Raw genomic sequence first — 25785 nt, forward strand, 5'->3', positions numbered from 1 at the left:
GTGAAACTTTTTATTTCATTTCAGTTTTGTATTTTTTTTGGTTTGTTTTGTATGTTTAAATACTTATTAAAATTTGTTTTGTTTTTTGTTTTTATTTTTCTTTTTTCTTGCTGTGTGTTGTTAGCGTCTGCTTTTTTGTTGTTCTTTGTGTGTGTGTGTGTGTCTGTGTTTTTTTTGTGGTTTTTCCGTTTTGCTAAATGAAGTTTTGCGATTTTTTTGAGATTTTTTTTCTTGCGGCGGTAGCTAATGTTTACTATATAGTAAATTTATAGATAGATGTATGTATGCGCTTTTATGTGTCTGTGTGTGTGTGTGTATGCATGTGAGTATGTGTGTGTGATTGGGTGAGTTTGGCCTTTAGCTGAGCCCTTAGCTTTCTGAGCGTTTTCTATCGTTCTGCGAATCATTTCGTTCATTTTGCTTATCATTTCAATAATATTTGTTAGGAATGGAAAAAAATTACAAGCCATAAAGGTAGAAAAAAACTTTACAAATTACGTTTTCAAAGAGCACAAGGATAGAGAGAGAGAGAGAGAAATGGGGGGCGAAAGACGGCAAGTGATGGCGATCCGTCTATTTACAAAAGTATTTATCCTCGAATCGCTGGCAGTAGTCGCAGATCAGTTGGCAACACCGTCCATTATTGAAGCGACATCGGCACTTCTCCACCTGCTTCACCACCTGCGTGGTGTAGCCACGCCCACAGCACAAGGTCCCACAATTGTCCGGATGCAGGCACTGGCGATCCTTGGTGACCGCGCAGTAGGAGGGCGAGGTCTCCAGATAGTACAGCGTCGTGTATTGCGATTGTTGGGGCTGCAAAGGTAGGTTTTTCATAATTTTTAGTGGCTGGTATGCGCGTTTGTTTTATAAGTTAAAGATTTTTATAAAATTGTTTAACGAAACTAAAGTCGAAGTCCAATTCTTCCATCTGATGTATAATTTTTAGTACATTTATTTTGTTATTATTACTAACCGTAGGCTCAAAATATTCGAAAATAGTTTTTTTTCATTTCAATGTGATTGAACTTATGCTTTTTTTAATTGTTGTAATGAATAAAACTAAAACAGATTGAATTTTTAAATTAATCATAGTCAAAATGGCAAATTATATTTTGATATTTTAAAAGAATATTTTAACCGATAAATATCTAAAATCTAAAATGTTGCCACAAGAAGCTGATCATTAATATTTATCTTTTTCTATTATTTTGACCAATATTTGTAATATTTTTCACGCAATTCTCAGGATTTCTATGACCACATTATAATTTTTTTGTCAGGAAACTCACTTTCTTGCGTCGCTGCTTTGGCTTTTTCATTCGACTCGACGAGACCTGTCGCATAGAGCGCTGGTTGGGCGCCTTGCGGATGGCCTCGTTGTATTTTTGCCTCAATAGCGTAGCCGTGGCATTAAAATCGGCCATCTTCTTCCAGCAAGTCTTCATAGAACAGGATCCGGAAACGCCATGGCACTTGCACTTGTCCATCATCTGCGAGGAGACAGCCTCTATGCCGACCTGTAAGTAAAGTTTAATTATTAAAAATTGTCACTTATTGATGCGTATATTTACAGATTCAAGGTGTAATTTTTTCGGTTTGTATTGCTCTCTCCCAAAATATGTAATCTATTTAAAAGTTTTTTACCGAAGCAATCATTACTCTTTAAATTACTGAAAATGGTAATCTTTCTAAAATGTTAAGTGTTGAATTAAATATTGACAATTAAATTTTCTAAACGTTTTAAATGGAAGAGATACTCACACTTTAAATGCTTCAAGAAAAAAGATTACAAGGTAGAGAGCTAGAAATTATTCTATAGACTATTAAGTCTATTCTATTTGGCTATTGTAAGCTTTTGTTTTTAGAGGCCTAGCCTTTAGAATTCATGGAAGTCTTCATATTGTATTTATTCCAAACCAACTTTATTTTTCAAGTACTGCATATTTACCTCTGAGTCATGTCGCAATATCTCGCTGACCTCGTCCCCCTCGCCGCCGCGCAAGTCCAGAAAGCTGCGCGTCACCCGCTTGCCGTGCTTCAAGTTGTCGTTGCAGCCGCCCCACTGGAAGTCCTGTGCCTCCCGATTATGCTTCTTGGGGCCGCAGCTGCACTTGGTCATCCGGCCCTCGGCACAGGCCCTGGCTATCGAGTGGGTCATCGCGGCGGCCGTGAGGGCGTGGACGAAGGCCGTCTCCTTGTAGAGCTTCTTGAAAATGTTCCGCTTGCCGCGCGTCTCGATGGAGCAGTTCCAGCGATCGTAGCGGAACTGCTCCTCGCAGTGGGTGGTGGCCAGGCGACGGGCTTCACTGAGGGTTCCAGGCAGACCGGTCTCCTTGCGGCACTGGTGGTTCTGGCGCCGCGTGGCTGGCATATATCTGCACGGACCTCCCACTTGACCCTGCGAAGTAAACACCGCCATCACCGTGTGCTCCGAAATGAAATGTTCACTGGAAGAGGAGAAGTGAGTACGTTGGATTAGAAAAATATTAAGCTAAATTTAAACATCTTTGAATTCATTAAGTTCTACTCGATTCTATAATATTTAAGGCAGTAGTAGCTGTTCGACAGGACATTTGATTTATATTTTGAATGTTGGTTTAGTTCAATTTTTGTTAATTTGTTGGACTGGTTCTTAAAAATTGTTTGGCTTTTGACTTTATTTTTTACGCAAATTATCTTTTTTTGAACAAAACAAAAATACCGATTCAACGTAAATTGAATTGAACGACTTTTCTGATTTCTATTAATCAATCAATCCTGTAAATAAAAACATAGTAAAATTCCTAATAAAAAACTTAATAAATTACACAACATATATTTAGACCAGCAACATTTTTACAGCTAACAATAAACTGACAACTGACATTTGTAGAACTTTTATTTGATTTAACAAAAGTTTCAACATATCTTAGTGTGCTTTTTCTTATCAGTTTTCCACTGATTTGGCTTCTAAGAATGGCATAGAGAAATTCACTTGAATTGGTTTCTCATGGGAACTCTATGCTATATCTTTTTCCAGTTATTTTAGAGCTTGTGAGCTTGTGTTTTATTTTTTCAAAAAGAAGCCGCCGCTATACCTCACTGGCTTCCTGTCCAGCTTCGGTTATCATTTTGTGGCACCCACTCCGCCTCGGGGTTTTAGAGTATGCTGATTTGCAGGAAATCTTAAATTCTCATAAAACTTAAGTGCATCGTAAATTGACTTATGAGTAACGAGCTCAGCATATCTGCGGCTATCGGACTATCTGACTATTTCCGTCTGCGCCCCGAAGCACCAATATTCCACTTTTATTCTTCGGTTCATCTGCCTCAGCTGCTCCCCATTTCGATCTCAACTTTCGCCACTCAAAGTCTGTTAATAATATTTCCATTCGGATTTCTTCTACATTTTCCGCGTGCTCATCCGCGTGCTCACTTTTGATGGGAAATTAATTTGCCACATTTTCGCAATTAATTAATTAACTGAATGTTTGAAATGTTTACAAGTAGTTTGCTTGTTTGGATCCACAAATCTGTGGCTGCGGCTGGCCAATTTTTATCTATTTATCTCCCGCTGTTTTATTTCGATATTTGACGTAGTTTTCGGATTGATTAAAATATCAATTGTCGATTGACGGAAAAGTAGTCTGGATTGGAATTGATTGAGTGGTCAGGTGGCGCAATGGCTTTAATTTTGATTGTGGAGTATTTTGGACGGCTTTTTAATTAGTTTGATAATCGTTATTTATGTCTTTTTGAATAATAATTATTCAACCAAAACACCTCTCAACAAAATAAATTGGTAATTTTTTACTTTCATCGTTATTTCCGTAAACCAATTGATTGTCATAATATAAAAGTGACGATTTTACTTAAATCAATCCGAGAATTATCTTTTATCATCGTAAAAATAAGTCATAAACAATTCCAGTATGTAAAGTTGTTTAATATAGCTGAATTAACAGATTTTTAAAATTAAAATCTAATTTTAAAATAAAATCTGATACTTTATAAAAAATAACTTTAACATTTTTTTTGTTGAGAACGGTGTTCTTTTTAAATATTTTTGGTTTATTTATCATATGTTTTATATAAAGTTATAAGAAAATTTGTGTGGAGATGCATACAAGCTTTAGATTTTGTGAATTGACACATGTCGATCTGCTGATCTCTCCGCCATGAGCTCTTTTTTGAGTTTGTAATTCCTCAGCCAACACCCTTGGGGTCTTCAATTACAGCTCAAAGTCCATGTAAGTCGTCATGTAAGCTTTGTATTGTTATCACATCCGATTTGGTTGTTGTCTCTGTTGTTGTGGCAAGTGCAATGCAAAGCGCATTAGCCCAAAGCCCCCAGCACATGACTCCCCTTCTACCAACCCATTTCAAGTTTTGGATAATGTATGTCGCCTTAGCCATTGAAAACATTGAGGAATTACAAGCCGTAAGCCCACAGAGAAAAGGAAATAGGGGGAAACTCGGAGTTAATCCTTTTGACAAAACGTTTAGGGGGCAAAATGGACAGACAATTAGCAGGGCAAATGGCTAAAACAATTAGCCAGACAGCACAGAAGTCGGTCTGCTTTGAGCGAGCACTTTAATATCACAAATTTTAGCCGCCAGCTATACACTATATTCGTTTGCAGCAGCGATGGTTTCGAATCTTACAGATACAAAGTAGTCGAAAGCTATTAAAATGGCCACAAAGCAAAACAAACTGTGAAGAGTTGGTGGTTAGGCCAAACAACCAACAACAAATTGATGGACAGACGGACGGATGTGTGCCAGCAAACATGTGGGGGAGTGGCACTGAGAACAAGATAGCGCCGTAAAACAAAAGTGTTGATGGATATTTTCCTCGTGCGATGATGACGCTGAAGTTGTGCTGTGTTTCAGCTACCGCTTTGAGTGCTCTTTTTTTTTGCTCCCGGTTTTTCCCTCATTTTCCCTGTGCATTTGTGGAGATTCATCAAATTTTCAGAAACGTAAAATATTCAACAAACACACAGACACAGGTAAAAGAGCAAAGCACATATATAAATCCCTTTGTGCTGCGGCAAAAGCATTTTATGGACTTTACAGTTTTTAGTTGCTGCTGCTGGTGCTGTTGATGTTGCTGCTGGCCCCAAACAGCATAGCAAATGTGCAACAGCAACAGGAGGCAGAGGAAGCAACTGCGGCAGCCAGCGATTGAAAGCCGTTCGAAAAACACAACAAAAAGTACACAGAGAAGAACGATTCACAAAGTTGTTCATTGATAATCATAAAATACTTCTAAGGGAAGGCTTACCTTTACATTATACCATGTTAAACATAATAAATAGACAATTAAACGTTGTGTTTAATTTTACTGCTCACTATTTTACTAAGTTATTTTTTTTTAATTTTAAATATTTATCTTGAGCTGTGAAATTATTTAAAAATTTATTTACACTTTTCTCTGTGTAGAAGAGGATAGAAACTGAAATCAACCCAGGCAGGCATCCATAAAATCTTTTTTAAAGTAGCCTAAGCATATCGAAAGCTAAAAATGCTCTCTCGACTTGAAATTTTTTATGGACCTTTTTACCATTTGCATTTTATTGCCAAAACATAAATGCAGCTGCCAGCCACGCACGGTTTTGGCCCCTCATCTACCCCCTTTCGCCATACCAAAATGCATTGCTTATTTTTAAAACATTTGACTTGCATTGGGCTACCAACTCTCCAGTCGATTTCTTTTCTGGGTGGCGAGCAAATGTTTGTTTGTTTGCTGGTCGCTTTGTTTTGGTTTCCTCTGTTTGCTTTTGGCGTAGCTGTCACATAATTTACCCTAGTCCCGAAACGTTCAATTAAAACGCAAGTGCAAATACTGTAACCCAATCGGATCGGAAAATTGATGAACTTAAGCAAAACGCGACGCGGTCGGTTAGCTTTAATTGATAGCTGGCAAATGAAGCAGAAGGCGCTCCTTCTGGGATTCTCTGATTTTCTGTTTTTGTGCTGCTGTGCTGTTGTGCTTTTTTGCTTGCTTGCTTGCTTAGCAAGAATGGGGCCAATGAGGCGTCATTTCTATGGGCAATTTGCTGAGAGACAAGCCGTTTTCTCAAATACTATATGCGCACAAATAATCGTTAATAGTGGCGATCATTAAGCCGATTCGCCTCGTGAATACTCGAAAATATCGTTTCATATACACAGAAAAACTGCATAGATGTCTCTAGTTAATCCAAGTCATATCACATAGATTTTATGATCTTATCGATGATTTTACTTTTCAGTAAATCAGCTTGTTAAATACTTTTTAGTGTTTTGCATAATCATATGTCATTATGAAATGTTATTAATTTTTGTCGATGTACCATTTGGGAAACTCTTAGGAAGGTTTAAATTTCCGCTGAACCATTAATTGCCATAACTCTTTTTCAATATTTCATGCGGACCCCATTTGTTTGGCTTAACAGCTTAACAGTGTCGTCTCCTTTTGTCATTTGCTGGATCTTTTAAAATCTTCCGCTGAGTCTGCTTCCTGCACCTGTCAGCTTATTTATTCATTCGTTTTATGGCACACGAAACACACTTCAAAATGCGTTGTAAATATTGCGCTTAAGCCGCTAAATTGCAAGCGGCAGAGGCGGTAAAAGCAGGCGGCTACAGCAACAATTGCTGTCAGCATAAAAAAGGCAAAAAAGCGAACCGAATTGCAAGCGCGAAAACCGCAAGACAAACGTCCGCCCCTTCGGGAGAAATCCCCTTTTTCCGTTTATTTTCCCAGGGCGAGGGGTCTCTAAATGCTGATGTATGAGATGTTGTTGTTGCTTCTCAATTTCGGCAGCGTTAAAACATAAAATATGCTTCCGCTCCTGCTTCTTTGGAACCCCCAATGAATAATGTTGTTGCAACAGGGGAAGGAAAAGTGGGTGCACTGAGCAAAAATCATTGCTAAAGTCTTATATTATGTAAATATATTTAAGTATTTCTTCTTAAAAAATAGCTAAAGAACTGTTAAAAGTCACACAATATTCATTTTACTTTCTAATGCGCAATGTTCCCAAAATCAGAAGAACAACTATAAAATTCAATAAAACTAGAGATTAAAAAGAAATAAATACATAAATTGGCTTGGCACAAATTTTGAATTTTAAAGTATATAGTTTTAAAGCTCAAAAGAGAAATAACTGAAAAAAAAATAAACCAAATTTCGTTCGTTTTTGTTGTCAGTGCTGGTGGGTGGTAGTTAGTGGGGGAAACAATAGTCGGTGGTTGTTTTTCGGCTGCAACTCGGCGCTTCATCATAAAAAGCGCATCCTTTTGCCCAGCTCCCTGCGCCGAAGATTATGGTCATCAATTTTGGCATCATCCAGCAGCAGCAGCAGCAACAGCAACAGCAACACGACAACGACAAACAGTTGTAGCCGTAAACAATGTCGCTCCCCCTCAGCAACATTAGCGCAACAACAGCAACAAATGTGCCCCCCGAGAGTTTGGCACAAAATTAAAATGAAGAAAAAAAGGCAAGCCCAAAAACCGAATACAAAAACGGAGAACGGTAAAAGGCATTTTTATGGGCTGGCTCATAAAATTTGTGCATGGGATTTTGGACTTGAGCAGTAAGTAGACAATAAAATGACGTCGCTACGTTTTGGATTTTTAATAAAACGTTGCGGCGAATGATTAAAAACAAAAAGGCAAGCAACAAGCGCAACTGCGCAGTAGCAACAGCACCACCAGCAGCAGCAGCAGCAATCAATTTATTTGCCCACCCAGAAAGCGAGGGTCGCTCGGCCACTTGCTCTTCCGGACTGGATCGCTATTTTAGTTTTAAAAGCATTTTAACGGCTTACTTAGGCTCATGTTGCTGTTGCTACTACTAATGCTGCTGCTGCTGCTGTTGCTGCTGTTGCTGCTGATGCCGCGGTTTATTTACTCAAAAAATGATTTTTGTGGCAAAGAATGGAATCGGAAAATGCAAAAGCAACGTTAAAGTTTATCATTAAGCAGCCGAAGCCGACCAAAAATGCCATGTTGGTGTTGTTGCTTCTAGCGGAAGCTGATGTTGCTGCTTCTGATGCTGCTGCTTCTGCTGCGTGTGCGCCATAAAAATGCAATAAAAATCTTTACGACACATTTCGCTTGCAACCCTCACATTAGGGCACACACACACACACACAGCAATATATACATTTACCATATACATATATATATATATATATATAGATTTAGCCGTACGCTGGCCACACTTCACACCTAGCAGCAACTCGATGCTTCCTCTTTGGCCCCATGTTGCTGCCGTGCAGCGATATTGCTACCTTAGAGAAACGCCTGCAAGCCATTTTTATGCCCAAGCAGTTAATGCCATTACCTTGGCCACGCCCCCAACCACGCAGCCGCCTCCTCGGTATGTTGCAGCTGGGAATTGCTGCTGTTGCTGTTGTGAGATTGCTGCTGCCGCCCGCTGTTTGTGTCATCAGCAATGCTTAGCTTCCAGTTTTTTATTGGGTTTTCCTTGCATTTGACAGCTTCATTGTGCTGCATAAAAATTGAGTTGTAATTGCCAGTTGCAATTTGTCCAGCAGCAATTTTACAACATCATTAGCAACAATTCCTAATTGGCTTTCTATTTGTGTGGCAATTTTTATGAGTTTATGCCCATTTTGCATGATCAATTTTAGCCTGAAAATGGGGGCAACGGTAAAGACATCTTTCGTTAACACTAAAGATTGCTGATAACAGTTTTGGGTTGGGTTAAATGCTATCACTTAACAAACTGCGTATTGTGTCACGCCAATTTGAGCCTACAAGCATCAACATGGGTGTGATATTTGGAGAAAAATCCTCATAGATTGCTGTTACACTCCAGTTGTGGCCGCCAAGCCTTTGTTCCTTCCAGAAGCAACATGCAACATGTTAGCTCAACCATTCCTTTTGACATTTATCAGCCTTCAAGAACGGAAAAACCGCTCCATTAACCATCCAAAAAACTCCACCTTCTTGCACTCAATCTTCGACTGCTTGGCATTGCGGCTTCCGCTTGTTGCTGTTGCTGCAACAGCAACATCCATTGCATGTTGCTCTCCCTTTCAATGGATACATTGCCAAACTATTTTTCAGCTAATATTAGATGGTTTTGTTGGTGTTGCTGCTGGTGCCGCTTTTGTGGCTGGCATTTTCTCGTTTATGCTTCAACGGCATTCCAGCAATTTGTCTGCATTTCTTTTCATTTTTGTTAGCCGCTTTAATTTCTTCAGCATTTTACAGCCATTTGTTGTTTTTGCGCCAGTGCCTTCCTGCTCTCTAGAATTTATCAGGTAATTTTATGAATAGGCCCAAAGTATTCCACCAAATATAGAGATATTGTGACTAATTTATGAGATAGCCTTTTCCATTCCAGAAATGAACTTCCAATTCCTTCTAAATTGAGACTTATTTATGGAATTGTCATAACATTATCTCCTCTCCGCTGGGCAATTAAAATTAATTGCTGGCATTTTGGCCCCAGCTTTTCCCGCCCTTCTCTGAAGTTTTCCCATAAAAATTGCCAGCGAATAGATTTAAATTAATTTTCCTGGCAAGCTTCCGTTCGACTCCAAGGCAACGACCACCAGCCGGGAAACAAAGCTTAAGCTTAGCTATTAATGATTAATTTTCTGACTTGGCTTGCTTGGTTTTTTATGCACTCAGAAAAATCTTAAGAAATATGTTGACTAAAAATTGTGATATAACTATTGTAAAAAAAGATTCACTGAGTTAATATTTGTATCCCTGCCGAATTACAAAATGATTCCACTTATAAAGTTTTTAGGAAAGAAATTTAATGAAAATATGTTCCTAAGTGTGTGTAGAAAAAAGGTGGAGTAAGAGCGTTGAATGAAAGACTCGCATAAAAATTAAACATCAACGCGAAACGCAATCAACATTAAAAGTTTGCGAGGGAGCTCTTAGCTTACATTTTATTTACTTTCCCATAAAAGAGAAACGCACGGGAATAAACCGATAAGAACCCACATCCACACCCAGAATTCCAACTCAAATTGTGAGCCATGGACTCCAGACTCCATAGACTCCATGGACTTCAGACTCCGTTTTTCTGTGGGATCCACTCAAATGCGTTTCGCATAAAATGCGTTTTTATGACCATGACGAAAAAACGATCCTGATATCACACCCCGAGCAGGCCCACAACAAAAACGAAAAGAGGAAGCCCGACTTTACTTTCCACACCATCATCAGCTCATCAGCTCATTTCCCTCGAAAAACTGAACTTAAGTTGCGGGGGTGAAAGCGTTGCTAACATTGCCGCAATGATGTATTAATGGACGGTCACGTAAAGCTCGTAAGATTTTTACAAGCAACCCTCGCCTCAGCTTGGGCTTGAGCTTGGGCTTGGGCACACAAAATGGCCTTGGAGGTGGTGTTTTCCTATATGCACTATAGGTTATTATATATAGTATAGTATGGGAGTGCTTGAAGTACCATCGCCCACATTCCTCGACTCTTTCCAAGCTCTCCGAGTTGTTCATTGAGTGCTAATTAAGCAAAAATCCCGCCCCACAAACGAGGCCAAGTTGGCGCCATATATACAAAAAAAAAAAAAAAAGATGCCACAACCAACGGGCAACATCCACGCATAGACTCAGATTCAAATTCAGATACAGATACACGTATTCGTACCATTTAGAGATACAGAAAGGTCTGTGCTTTATTCTCTAAACAAATCAAATGCTGCCACGAAGGCATTCAATCAGTTGAGTTCACTTGCTCGCAATGTTGTTGTTATGAGGTGATAAAACAAGTTCATGTTGCATGGATCTCTTGCCGTCTGGCATCTTCTGGGCCGATTTTGTTTTGTAAACTTTACAAATCCGATTATTGGCCCATTAATATACAGAACTTGGAAAGATTCGATGTGAAATGTATCATTCAAGTTAATGAATATTGATGCCAGAATAGCCAAAAAGCACAAACAATGGGAAGAAAAACTTAAAGCACAAATCAAATGCATTTTTAAGCATATGAATCTAAAGGAAATGTGTTAAGAAAGTTGAATTTTTCAGGGAATGTCGCACATTGTTAAAACTCTCTAAAAATACTGTAAAGAAAATATTTTCCCTCAGCCACTATGTGCCACTCCAAATTCGGTTGTTATTCTAATTTGCTTCCGTTCGTTGTTTCCACTCAGCAGTCTAACAAATCTAAGCCAAATAAATAACCAAACATAGCTGAAAAATTCGAAAACAGAGCTACACAAAGAAAAAATTGTAAGTACAAATTGTTCGCTTAAAAATGCTGATATAAAAGTGTTCATTTATGCGTAGGAAAATGCAGGAGGGAAAGTTTATCGTTAGCATTCTGTTTAAATAAGGATTTTTAATGAATTTATTATTATTATTTATTTATTGGGGGGTCTAAAATAACACTTAGGAACATCGTTTTTTGAAATGAATCTATTTAACCTCCGGCCTACAAATAATTATAATCTTTAATGCATTTTAGATATTTTTTGTGATTTCTGTAGCACCCTATATATATAAAATTTGTGAAAAGATTTCGAAATGTTTTCGTTATGGTTAAAAATAAATTTAGCCTGTTCTGAACTAAATAACAATCGTTCTGTAAAAGTTTGAGCTTAAAAATGCCTTATCTAAAAGTTTTTTCCTCAGGCTTTTTTTTCCTTAGTGTATTTCTTTTTAGAAAAACCGAGGGGACGTCGGATTTCGGAATTGGAAAAAACTATTGCTGTGACCACACAAAATTCGCTGGTTTGCTTGGCGTATTTTTGCCATCCGCCTGTCAACGCCAAGAAGCGCTTAAGCATTATTAATTGTTTTCGAAATGAACTGTGCGCCATGATAATGAGCAGCGAAATATGCAACGCAAATGCACTTGCTGCGGAAAAGAGTTTGACAAACCGATGGATGAGGCGGGGAAAGCCGAGAAAGCAGGAGATCGGCCAGTCACATCCATTGGCATCTGCTATATAGCATTGCTGCTGTTCTGTTGGCCAGAAAGGCAATTTTGCATAATTTCCGAAACACATGTTGCCTTCAATCATGCGAGCAAGAGCAGCATCGGAGTGGCAAAGGGATGGATGGCAAATGGTAAAGCGCCCTGAGGGCACATAGACAAATTGACTGACTGACTGAGTGACTAACTGACTAACTGGCTGCCTGCTTGACTGCATTTGACTGCCTGCCTGAATGCTAAATGCTGCCTGTTGCCTTTTACCCGGGAATTGCAGTGCGACTGGCAGTCGGGAATCAAGTGAAAACGTAGCGGAAAACATTTTAATACTAATTACAAAGAATTTGTGCCGCCGCCACTTTTACTTTTTGGCCTCTTTTGCCCAGATACCCTTACACGAAAAGGATCTATTCGTGAGGGAATTTACATCGCGAAAATTTATATGGCTTAAACCATGAGTTGACTGGGTTATGGAAACAATACAACCGCTTTACTGTTTTTATTATTAATTTATATTATTATTATTTATATAGTTTATTAAAAAAATAGTTTTTAATGTATAAAAAATTTTTAAATACCAACTATATATAAAAAGATTTAAACATAATATTTTTCGGTCACGCGTTTAATGTTTTTTCTGTTCAAAAAGTAACGATCCTTTTTATGAACCCCAGATTTTTAATAAGCCCCTAATTTTCTCAAATCTTGGTCTTTAAATAGTGCATATAATATTCGCTAGATAATTGCGTTTTTCCCACAGCTCACTCTCACTTTCCGAGCCATGACTCCAACTGTAGGATCCAACTTCTGGCTCCAAGAGTCGGGTCGCCCCCATTTGGATTTTTTTCGATTTCCGAAAATAAATGTTAGCGCATCGCCTGCGGCACAGGACTGCGTTTTAATTGGAAATCACAGAGAGCAAAGTGGAGTTCCCAGCTCCAGCTCCAGCTCCAGCTGTTGGCATTCGTATCTTTTTGTGTCTTGTTTTTGAAACCTCGAAGGCGGCGGTAAAATCGCTTTAATCAAATCGTTTTATGACAGCGCGCTCACTCGCTGCAGAAAAGCGGAAAAAGCGGAAAAGACAGAAAGGCCGACAAATGACACACACACACATACACAGACGGTCACAAAAGACACATGAACGTCATTAAGTAAACAATTGGATGGGCAACTTTGGATGTGTTTTTGTGGCAAAGCGGGTGGCAGGTGAGTTTTCCCCCAGTTTGACATTAAACGCGTGTTAATTTCATTTAATTTGGGGCGTGATTCGCCCAAAAGGGGTGCTGAAAGGGGGGGAGGACGGTTCAGACATTCACGGTAAACGACCCGTCCGTATATCTGTTCATCCATCAACGCCCCGATCGCTCAACTCGCCGTGAATTTTCCCCCAACTGCATTTGTCAATCAGCGTTTTTCCACTCAGTCTGCGGCATTTTCCATTCGTTTTTCTCCTTTTTCTTGGACTGGCATTCAAGGTCCATCATCTCTTTTTCTCGCTCTGCTATTTTGCTCTTGAATTTCGCCTGTGCAAAGTGAAATTTTTGGAGGGGATATGGGTCCGAAAGGGAGATTTGTGTCTGGGCGATCACACAACGCTTTGTCAAGTGGATATTTATGTTTCCAGCTATGATCTAGATGTCAAGTGGGTGGTGGTGGGGTTTAATGATTTGTGGAAGGGGCTGAAAGCGGTAACAGCTAATAGGAAAGTTCTTGTGGTCTGAGTGGGTTGCGATTTGGGGGAGAGGAGAGATTTAAGGCCCTATCAGGTTGTAAATGATATTAGTCTGTTAAGTTGTGCGTTTTATAAATACTTTTGACACTTATTTCGTTACGAAATAATGAAGAGTGTTCGTTGTTTTATTTTAATTTTCAAATCTTATTTATAAAAACTCTACAACCAAAAAATGTTATTAGAAAAATGTCTGTTTGAAATATAATTATAAATACGATTTATTTTTGGTGATAAATTTTTAATTTTTGCAATATATTTAAACCCACCTTTTGTATATAATATTTTGGAAGTAAAGGCATTAATGATTTCCGTTTTATGTTAAGTCAATCTATAAGGACCTATTTATGTATTCTAGCTTTCCAAAGTTAAAATCCTTTTCTCACAGTTTTGATTACTAATTTTCCATTTTCTTTTTCTTGCTGACTAACCGTCTACGTTTTCTATATCCCCCATATTTCTCGGGAAACTCAAACTCAGCATATCCATTTCATTTTACCCCTCGACGCGACCACAAATTGAATTAAAATACCAAACATGTTTATTTTTCGGGGTAGCATTCAATGAAGATGTCTTGCTGTCGGCGGCTTTTTACTTAGCTCCTGTTTTTTTTTTTATTCTTTTTCCAGATACTCCTCATTTCCATAACTGTTTTCGGTTGTCTGATTGGCTCGCAACGAGTGAAGATGCTTGGCTTTTGTGTTGTTTTTATGTTGCCGCCGATGTCGCGTCTTTTGTTCAGGGTCAAATTGCCAATTTAAATCGATCTGAGGAGCGACTTTAACCCTTTCCCCGAAAGAAATGCCCATTAACACCTACAACACTCGACGACAAGTGCATGATGCCCCAAGTTTCAACTTGGTCACACCTCTGAAGCATCCGGAGAAAAGGCGAGATGAAAGCAAATAGAATCCGGGGAGGCGGCTTAGACCATTAGACTTGAAGCCCGAGCATCAATTAGGCTTAAAGACCCCGCCAACGATGTTTGACGGCATGCCATGACTCTTGTCGCTAATTTGCGCAAATTATGTGCCGGGCCTCTTAAAGTACCGCAAAGTGAGTGCCAACAGCCCAGCAAGACCAGCAAGACCACCAATCCCAGCCAGGAACCAACCATTCAAAACTCCAATTATGTCAACAGCAACCGCAGCAGGCGCAACATCAAAGCACAGCCAGGCGGCTTGTCTTGTGGCACCTCACCTCAGCTCACCTCACATCATCTCTAAAGGCATCTGCACCAGAAAGCAGGGAAAACGGGGAAAAGTGCATGGGTTGCCGCCACGCGGACAACATGTTGCTGCGGGGACAGGTTGCAGCAACATTATTTCGGTGACAATCCGAGTGAGACAAGATCTCTGGCCTCTCGAAGGGCTCAAGAAGTTATACCCTTCTTTAGTTTGAAATTCCCTAAGCCCTAGGGTGTATTGGCAACATTTTCATTTTATCTGGCCCAAAGTAAGGGATTATTTATTTCATTTAATTTATTTCTTACATATTGCCTGGTGCTACAAGGATTTCCTTATAAATTAATTTACTAGTCACATATACAAAATTCAGTAAAATCAAAATTTAATTTCAATTATATTTGAATAATAAAATTATACTTTGCGTTCTACAAAAATATTCCTCTATTTAAAGTACGTTAAAATATCTGGCGCATTAAGTAAAATTTTTAACATGTCAGGGAAAGATAAAATTTCTTTTAAAATAAAATACATTTTTGGGCTATGAATAAGAAATTATTCCAGCGCTGAGTCTTTATTTCCTTTGTTTTTCTGTACTTTTTAAGAAATGTTTAAAATAATTTAAAGCATAATGCAATAACAAATAAAATCAATTTAATAAGCATAAATGTTGACGTAAGTGTTTGCTTACATAACTAACTGTATCTCTCCATCCTGTCTCTCCCATGCAATTATGCCCTCCAGAATTTTCCATGATAAATATTTTCCCAACAAAACAAAAATACCCAGCACTCTCCAATCGCTTGCGAAAGTAATCATAACCTGAGCAAAGGGTTAAGTAAACAGGAACGTCAACGCTTTGTAGGTTAAACCGTTTAGGCAGGATGTATGTGAGTGGAAATTGGAAGGGGGTTTTTGGAGATTTGTGACTGCAATTGGGAGTCGCAAACTGCGTGTGGCAAAACGCTTAGGCCCCCTCTTTGATCTCTCCCTCTGACGCTTTGATGTGCGGTGCGTGCCTCAAGGTCCACAAAACTTCAAGGTCCCAACAACGAGTATTTATGCCTCGTATCTGTATCAGTATCTGTATCTGTATCTGTATCTGTATCTGTATCCGCATCTGTGTGTGGAAATTCGTTGTTTGTCTTTGATGCAACTTCCTCAATGCGCTGCCAAACGGGGAATCTGGGAAAACTTTGGTCCAGAGACAGAGACAGTTAAAAAGATGGATAAAATGGGGGAAGGGCAACGGCGGAGTTCGCGGCAGATGAGATCAAAGGCAACTCGAAAAGCCATCACGCTTTTAGACACACGACCAAAACACGGCAAACTCCAAGAAATGAAGTAAAAACAGAATCAACCGCATCGTGCACTTGGCTGCCATCTAAAACAGCATTTGTGAATGCACTCCTAAAAATTAAAACTTAATCGTTTTTTGGCACAAAGCTGGTGCAAAGCCTATACTCAATGGTGGTGTGGTAACTTCAAAATTTCAAAAATTTTGAAGCATTTAGAAAACACTTATTAACCAATACAAAAAATTCTTAAAAGAATTAATTAAATAAGTATCTAAAGAACAAAAATGACTAAGTTTCTGAGATGCTTTCGTTATTTGTAAATTTGTTTACATAATGCCGTTTTACAATTCATGAAAATAATTGCAAAAGCATAAAATAACGCTATTGTGTAGTAACATATATTTTTAACCTTTTATAAATGAGCGTAAAAAAAATTACCATATTCTTTAGAGTTTTACTTTATATTTTCTGATAAAAAAAAGGCAGAACCAGGCAGGTTTCAATTTTTGTACGTTTTTGGAATCCTATTCTATCAAAAAACCAAAATATCGGTCCAAATATTTTTTCGAGTGTGCATATGCCTTTGTAAATGTAATCTGTATCTGCATCTGCAGTTTGGAGGAGTTTGTCTTACTTTTTACACCTTTAAAAATGTGTTTTGTTGTTTGATTTTAGGCTTCACGCTTGAATCACTTTGGAATCCGGCTTTGAGCTGCCTGATTTGTTTAAGTCATTTGGGCGATTTTCTTTACGCACTTTCCGTTGATTACATGAAAATGCATTTTTATGTCATGGGAACGCTTCGCTGCGGCTCTCAAAACCATTCTATTGTTGTGGCAGTTGCAACCCTCGGAAATGCAGTTTCTGTTGGGTTCTCTTGAGTTGTTCATCATCACCAGCATCGACATCGGCCCAGAATCATCGGCATCTTCTGTGCTGGCATTTTTATTGGGTTTCATCATGGCCAATTTATGACTCCGATCCCGCTTTTGTGCGCCCTCGTCTGGCAGCTGCTTTTTGTTTAAACTTTTATGGCGCAGCTTTAGCTTTTCCTTTTGCCCGCCTTTCATTTCAACAAAAGGACATTCGGCATAAAGGAATTTACCCAAAACGGGGGAAAACTTATTCAAAAAAATAAACCCGAAGACGAAAACTGAACCCCAGTTTATCATTAAGAGACAAAAACCACAGCAACGGAAATGCCATCAGGAGTTGGAGAAATAAAAAAGATGTCGAGAAGCAGTCCAAGTTGAAAGACAACGGCCTCATAAAACGCAGCCATCAAAAACGACAAAATTAAAAAGTTCAAATGGCAAATGGCAGGCGAATTGTTAGCCGTAAAGTTACTAGAAAAAAATCTGCGCAAATCTAGGAAATATTTTCAATAAACAACGAAGTGGTAATACTTTATTATTGAAAATAGGTGAATGACTTAAGTCTTTAGAAAATGAATATTTCAGAGCCTTTTAAACAGTTGTTTATAAGTGTAATTATTGAACATTCTTCGCATATTGGATCTTCAATTTGATTGCTAAAATATTAGCCCATCACCAAATGGAAATTTTCTACAATAAATAAAAATGTTTGCAATTGAATTAATGTCGTATATTAACGGAAAAAATAGGATTGATAATTGTTTCTTTTCGTTATTCAATAAATTCTACTTCTCTTAAAAAACAAAAAAGGGAGTTCCAAAATCTTCTCTCAGTGGAAATACTCAATAAGACATGAACAAGCAAGACTTATATAAAGTACAATGCATGAAAAGAAAAATCACACAAAGCCTGTAATAAAATTTGTAAATATAATTACAGATATACCGTCCAGCTGCTGTTCCTCATCCTGGAATCACAACTCCATTCCCAAGACCCAACCTAAAGACCCGCCGACACTTTCATTGTCGTCTTATTGAGACAAATAAATTTCGGCTGGTGCCACATGGCGATGCCAACTGCAGTCGTCGCAGATTTTCCCTGGATATTTTTAATTTTGCGGCGAAAATAAAAAACAAAACTTTGCACATAATCGTTATCGTCAGCGCCGAGAGGGAAAGCCCTCGGAAAACCCCCTCGACTTGACCATAATTTGCGGCCAAAACAAAGGCTGTGTCTTGGAAATTAGCATTTTTATGATTCCGCCAGGGTTACAAACAGCTCCAAACTCAACTTCTCTTCACACAGATGATATAGTCGGAAAGTTTTTATCCACAACAATGGAAACTTGAACTCATAGTTGGCAAAACGTCGTCCAATGATGTAAGGACATGAAAGCGAGGACATAAAAGCTGGGTGAGGCAACCAAGGAAACGGTAAGTAAGTTTTAATTACTCTTTGACAAATATTTAAGTTTGGGTGCTGCAAATGGAGCGAAGGGACGGGACTTTGTCTTACGCACAATTAAACAGATTTTTGCCGCTTGTAAGGCAAATGAAATCACAGAGGGACAAAGGACTTCGACGTCTGGGTTCCGGATTCGGCATTCAGATCCGGTGGGGTTGTAACAACATAATTTTGCGCCGTATAATGTCATAAATGTCTGTTAGCAAAACAAGAGACGACGGAGAACGGAGAACGGAGACGCAGACTGTCAAACATTATTACATTATTTGCCTTTTGCTTTTGGGTCCGTCAAAAGGTTGAAATTGAAACCAACCCCGTGGCTTTCTCGCTCCTGGCTTCTATTTGCCAGTCTCTGGGATTTCTGGTTCTGGTTCTTAGATTACCAACTCTCATTGCCAGATCAACCCTGACATGGGAGATTAATTGCGCCAGTCTTTTCCTTCATTGAGTTTCTGGCCAGGGCAACCAGCAAACCAGCAAGCCAGCGTACCAGCGGCAACTTCATCATCGAGTGCCCCCTGACAGCAATTATTAAATTTTCATTACATCCCCTAATCAGCATTTTGTGCATATTGATTGTGTAAACAGGCGTCGCTTAGTCGCCCGAGACTCGTTCACATTTTTATTTCGTATTCGGATCAGGGAAATTGATTTAAGAGCTGAGATGTCGATAAGGGGCTATTAATGTGATTTGCCTGGTTGGCAAAAAGGTTTAGGCAGGTGTTGAAGTGGCCGACTTCAGGGGGAATGACTTCTTAATGGGTTCAACTCATTGAAATAATTATTAAATCGATTAACGGATTTTTTTAAAATATCGTTTTATTCAAACAAAATCAGAAGGAACGTATTCTATTTCTTAAATTTAAATAAAATCAAATGGAACATTTGTTATTGGTTTGAACTCCCAAAAAATTAATTTTTAAACTCTCTACATAACTACACAAATTAATTACAAGACTCACATATAAAATTCAATCTTCTCTTATGAAATCCCGAATATGTCAGTGGAACACGACATAACTTGCATAACTTAAAGCCCACCAATCATTGCCTAAGCTAACTTCAACTACAATCTACAAACTTCTAAAACCCTTGCAAATCACTTTGAATGTCTTGTGCAACTTTGAGCGTTGATTTGACTTTTGCGATTCGTGCTGACATTTCAGATCAATAAAGTCGCACATTGCTCTGCCACTGGCACCTGCTCGCAATTACGGGGGATTCGGAGGGGCAGCTAATGGGGAGACACACACGCATATTACCATCCAGTTAAATGGCAAACAGCAAACGATGTCTTGCTCAAATAAGCCGATTAATTGTAATCAAGCAGCGCGTCTAAATGGACACCGACTGAGTGTATTCAGCTGGGAACTGGATGGTCTTTCTGGCTGGGATCCCCTGTCTATCGATTTCTGTCGTCTGGCCGCTTGGGTCAATGCATGTGCCCAGCTAGGAAATAAATAAATACAACAAAAAAAAGCAAAGCAAAATAAGTGAAACACTTTCTACCCCAGCAAGTGTTCCATGTGGAGTCTTTCCCCACCGATGTTTTGTGTAATAAAAAGAATTGCCAATTGCGAAAAAGGCTTAAAACTTACACAAGCAGAAAAATTGTATATATCTGGTCTCAATCAATATACAATATCTATAATCTAGTTATTTCAAAACAGACTTAATTGTGGCTAACTGTACGATAAATTTTATTAGCAATAAATAACCAATTTTAAGATCTTGTTTTTAATTATCCAAATTTGTTTTTGCAAACCGGATCCAAGAACGTATGAAATCACATTTGAGTAAAACAGAACATTTATAATTAAAGAAAAACATTCTATATTGGTAAAAATTTGTCTTGCATTTTTTTTCAAAAAAAAATTACTTTTTTTCTATGATATTTATATTTTTCGTAATGGAAATCCTGGTGGCTTTTTAAAATATTCATAAACATATCCCCGACTCATGAACAACTTTGCAGTGCACAGTCTCATCCCTCCCTTGTGAAGGATATTATGGGGTTTTCCCCTTTTGCTGGGTGGTTTTGTAATGACAAATAATAACTGGTGGCCCTGTGAGCCCCAGCCCTGCAACCGTTTTCCTGTCAGTGGGCAAATTAATGGTGAAGTGTAAGTAAAATTTACGCTCTGCCACCGCAACTGCCCCACCTCCTGTTGTTCGCATCTGCTAATAATCATAAAAAAGGCGGCTAGCAGCATTTTGACAACCGACAACCCCCCACAAATGCAGCACCCCCATACAGAAGGTTTTGGCTGACAGCCGCAGAATAAAGCAAAAGCCGGCCGAAGAGCACCAGCCGCAAAACAAAAAAAATATAAATAATTTTACTTTATTGTTTAAGCCCAGCTTGGACCGCTCACCATTGTGTCCGCGTGGGATTTGTATTTATGTTGCATTGCAACTGATTAGCAGCTCGGAAAGATCGCGAAGCTAAGACAAAACTGAAAGGGTTTGTCTGCCGTCTGTTGCACTTTTTGCGGTATTTCATATTTATTTTACTTGGCAAGTTCTGAGAAGATCAGGAAATAAATAATGCAAATCTTTCCGAAATAATCAATTTTAATTGGGTTGCGAAATTAGCTTTAGACTACTGCCTACTGTTGCGAACAACAGAAGGCAGTAAGCGTACGTTTTTAAATAAGATCCAATAATTTCCTTTGCGTTTTCCAAACATATTATAAATTCGGTTAAAACATCAATTCATCTATCAAAAAATTTTAAAGTAGTTTTAAAAAGTTAGTTTAACATTTAAAAATCTATAAAAGCATTTATCATTTGAAATCGATCTTACAAAAGCTTAAATTATCATTAAAAATTGTTGCTTTTCAATATTTCAAGATTATTTTTGGTAAATCGTTTAAAATATATTATGTATTGACTTCCAGGATTAAAATTTTATTTTACTTTGAGTGCTTAAATACTTTTTAATTGTGTAAATTTGTGTTTTTAAATACATTACTTATGTTTGAGAAAACTTATTTAATTCTTTTCTCTTTTAAATAATTAAAAAGGTTTTTTTTATTGGTCAATAGTTTTTAGCAAAAGATTTGTAATAATAAAACACACACGCTTTTGAAAACGACAATGTAAGCAAAATTACTTTTTGACCTTGTGATAATCTAATTATATATTAATTAAAGAACCCTTCAGCGTTTTTTATTGTTCAAGGCAGAGCCCTTTAATTTACCTAATTACCAACGTCTGACTTGCTCTAACCATAAATTCTCGATTTTTATGTAATCAAAGTTCACACAGGGTGATGCCGTTCATTTAGGAAATCAGAATCAGAATCTCGAAAGAATCAGAGTTCACTTGATGGGTTAAACTTGAACATGTTTGTAGGCATGTTTTAATAATTGCGGACACAGATAATAATTGTAAACGTTGATTGTCCAACTGGAGTTGGGGCCAGAAAAGGCACATAAAATGCCACGACTGCAGAAATGTTCGTAGGACAAAACAATTTGATGGCCGAGTGAAAGATCTCCATCAATTGATAAGATTACAGTTCAATTGAGATGGTGAATAGCTATAGATTGACTCACTTGTAAAGGCCTTGCTGCATATCCATGTTATTAGTGTTGGAGCCGATTCCCAGGCCCATTCCTCCGGCAGATCCACCACCTCCTCCTCCGGTCAGCATTGTTCCGCCGTATCCCAGATTTCCAGGTAATCCTTGGCTACCGGGCACTATGATTCCCAGCTTTGCCAGTCCTGCCAGAGCATGTCCATGCGGATGGGAGCCGATATTTGCGCCATGACCGTGAGGCGAAGGCAATCCCATTCCGTTGCCAGGAACTCCGAATCCAACTCCCGAATGCCAAGGGCTTCCAACCGAACCAACTCCGCCGCCAACAACCGAGGGCACACTTGATGTACTACTGCCCAATTGATTGATCATGGATCCGCCGACCGGAGAACTATTCACCACCTGACCAACATTGCTCCCCATCAAAGTATTCAGAAGAGTGCTGTTCAAATTCCCATTGTTCAGATTGTGATTGCTCTGGTGTTGCAGCTGATGCTGTTGATGTTGCTGGTGGTGTGTTGCAGGATTGCTGCTGTCAAGATCGCCATTCTGGCCAACCATTAACAGCTGATCCTCGTTTCGCACCTGGCCAAAACTCAGGTGGGTGAGGATCATTAGCACTAATACTCCCGTTGACGATGGCATTTTAACTGATTTATTGCGGTTAAAATATTTAAATTTATGTGGCTGTTGGTGAATTGTTGATTTTGCTAAATGCGTTTTCTATAGTCTACTTTTTGGCGTGATATATTGTAGATGTTTTGTGGTAAGTACTTTAGTTAATAAATTACTATATGCTAAGGTTCTACTTCATTAAATATTTATTACGTTAGCGTTATAATTAAATTTACGTTTTGTATGCTTGTCAAAATGATTTCGATTAATATAAAACTGTTATGTGGCCGTATAAAAATTGTTTAATATTCTATTCGATGCGATTTGTGTTTTGAGATTATGTATTTTGATAATTGCATGAATTTTTGTGTAACTTATTTTGGACTGCTTAATACTTTTCGTTTGATTTCCACTTGTTTGTTTCAGGCGTTTTACATTTTTGTTTTCTTGCTTGTTAGTGGACTGGATAAACTTATAATTTTTCACATTGGCACTTCAAACGTTTTTCATTTATTATTTCAACGGCAGAAGATGATTTATTTGCTTAAGAGCTATGTGCGTTTTTCCTTGTGGTATTTTCCTTTGGGTTTCCTTGGAAATCGGAATCTCTCCGATCGTAGAGCGCTAGATCAAAAGACGCAGCAATCCGTTCCGATGCCAGGCGCTATTTTCCCCCCACCGACGATCGAGCGTATCAAAAACGCAGCTAAACCCGTTTGGAAGTTGCTGCTGTTGCTGTTGCCGTTGCCGTGTTGCTGCTGCAGTTGCAATGTCTGTTGCTGACCGCCAGCGACGCCGTCGCCAGTGTTTCTTTATACCGCCGATCCATCCATCTGGGCAGCCTAAGTTTGAGGGTTTTCCGCTGCTGCACATGAAAAGGCGCCGCCACGCATTTAAGGAATTTTCTTTGGGCCGGCCGGCCGGCCACTCGCCATACGCACAGAGCTTACAGATCACAGAAGTTATCACACACGATAGCTATATAGATATTCCGTTTTCCGGATGCGAACAGTTTCTCACACTTTCCCAACACTTTTTTATTTTTGTGGGAGTTTTCGCTTTCGACGGGAGTTTGTTTGTTTGAATCTGATTTGGTTTTTGGATTTGAGTTTCAGTTTGAGTTTTAAACCACCGCGCCACACGTGCGTCCATCAGCTCGTTCGGCACTCGACTGAATCATCGACAGCCGAGCGTCGTGTGTTGCCGTTGCCGATGGTGTTGCTGCTGTCGCTGTTGCTGTTGCTGTTGGTGTTGCTGCTGTGTCGTTGCCGTTACTGTTGCTGTTGCTGCTGTGCCCTGCTGCTGGCTGCCTTTTTGGTGGACGTTCTGATAGGCAAACGCGGTCGTGGTTGGCGCATGATGAGGACACCAAATGCATGCGCAGCCAGTGATAAACTTGCAACATGTTGCATGTTCGACGTGTCGCCAATTGATCGCCGTCACAATATATGGACAACACTTCATTAATTATGGCGACAACTTGTCAGCCGTAATTGCTCCGTGGCTAATTGGCGGGCAAGTGTCTCTCCGGGCTAGTCACTTGTCCCAGCTACCGCGCACTCGCCGGGCACTCAGTTTATCTTTCTTTCCTCAGATAAACCGAGGTTTGGTTTGCCGAGGTTTTTCCGTGTTTGCTTGCACAGTCCATCCATCAGACGGTCTTTCAATTTCTTAGACACTTTTCTCCTCGGGCTTATCCATCCGGGTACAGAGAGAAAAAAAGGGTGCTCTGCACACATATATTCTAAAGAAAATTCTTTGGACACTTGACAATGTTTTTGTTAATTTATTTTTTATTAAACGATTCGAAGAGTTAAGTAAAGTAAAAGTTCATATATTTTATCATATATTTGTTTTTTAGGTTTGACTATATATTGATTTGAATATGAACAAAAATTTAAAAGAAGATATGTTGGATTTAAATGTATCAATTATATATTAAAGCAATTATTGTTAAAATGTTATTCGAAAATGACATTTTAACAATTTGAATCAATAATCAAATCCAAGCATCATTTCAAATATTTTTTTAAACGAATAATCCAATTTATGTTTTCTTGGCTTAATAACTTTAAAACTCATGCTTAAATCAACCTCCAAGAAGTTGATTACTTTTTCCAAAAGCTGCATTGACAGCACCATTAGAAAAAGGGTCAATTGAGTAGTCAATTTTAAGCAACTGGAAAATATTTTCATAATCATTAAATGATGACCCTATATTGTATGTTGATTCTGCTAAAGGCATGTGTTATTAAAAATAAGATGATTTTCTCTCCGTGTAGGCATCTCACCTTTCCACTTGTCTTCAACTTCAACTGTTTGTTATTTACCTTTTTTCTCTAACTCTCTTAGACTCTACACACATTCCCGAAAGGGCAAGGCACTCGGCAAAAATTTTTTAGCTACAACTTTTGACCCAAAACCCTTAGATACCGCACAAACACAAACTCTGAATACCTGACCAGCACCCAATATTTGCACAAGTTAATTACAAAAGCAACAAAAGCGAAGGAAAAATCATCGTTTGGTTTGTCTATTTGTCCAAACATTTGTCAATTTCATTGAGCTCTGACCAGGCATATTTCCTGCGCCGATCGAAGGGGCGGCGAACCCACTTTGATCGTTCATCGCCGTCGTCTTTTTTGGTTCAATTAAGATTAATTTTAACGCTCCAAGAAAACGCGAAGAGAGAGGCCAGTAAATACTACATACTGTATGGCATGATTGTTCGTTCTCGGCGTTTATCTAATTTACTTTTACTTACACTTACACTCCCAACTACAAGCGCCCCCCCCACCCCCTCACAAGTCCCCAAAAAAGATAAGTGTCTGTCCGATGGGAATCGGAATCGGAATGGGAATGGGAATGGGAATGAGATCGGGTATGAGAATGGGACAAAAATAAAGACGAGACCCCAGAATCGAGAAACGTAGCTGACCAGTTTTATTGGCTTGACAATGGGCCCGTGTCTTTGGGAAAGAAGGTGAGGGAATTGCTGTTCAAGTGCCTTTTCATTGCGGCACTTTGAGATCCCAGTAGAAGAGGAGGAGAAAAACAGTCTAATCTCTGCCCCGGGTCTCCATTCTAATGGTTTCTAATGAACTACTTAAGCCGCTGATATGGAAGTGATTGACGATGATTCGGCGGAGGCATGATC

The 25785-nt window shown here is 38.8% G+C and overlaps 1 protein-coding gene across 1 annotated transcript; it reads right to left on the reverse strand.

Moving 5' to 3' along the window:
• Positions 1 to 6: 6 nt before the first annotated feature.
• On the reverse strand, positions 7 to 23812 carry LOC128263249 (protein Wnt-4). The gene is made up of 4 exons (XM_052998143.1): positions 22030 to 23812; positions 1952 to 2450; positions 1293 to 1520; positions 7 to 816 (listed from the first exon to the last, which is right to left on the reverse strand). Exons 1-4 carry the CDS (start codon positions 22656 to 22658, stop codon positions 574 to 576), a joined length of 1599 nt encoding a protein of 532 aa, XP_052854103.1. The 5' UTR covers positions 22659 to 23812; the 3' UTR covers positions 7 to 573.
• Between the last annotated feature and the right edge of the window lie 1973 nt (positions 23813 to 25785).

Source organism: Drosophila gunungcola, unplaced genomic scaffold, assembly GCF_025200985.1.
Source record: "Drosophila gunungcola strain Sukarami unplaced genomic scaffold, Dgunungcola_SK_2 000001F, whole genome shotgun sequence".
NCBI lineage: Eukaryota > Metazoa > Arthropoda > Insecta > Diptera > Drosophilidae > Drosophila > Drosophila gunungcola.

Bases quoted from the DNA above. Each gene is read 5' to 3' on its own strand.
- LOC128263249 (XM_052998143.1), bottom strand. From the start codon at position 22,658: ATGCCATCGTCAACGGGAGTATTAGTGCTAATGATCCTCACCCACCTG. The intron at 2,451-22,029 runs GTGAGTCAATCT...CTCCTCTTCCAG, and splicing joins ATGCAGCAAGGCCTTTACAA to TGAACATTTCATTTCGGAGC. The intron at 817-1,292 runs GTGAGTTTCCTG...CTACCTTTGCAG, and splicing joins CAAAGCAGCGACGCAAGAAA to CCCCAACAATCGCAATACAC.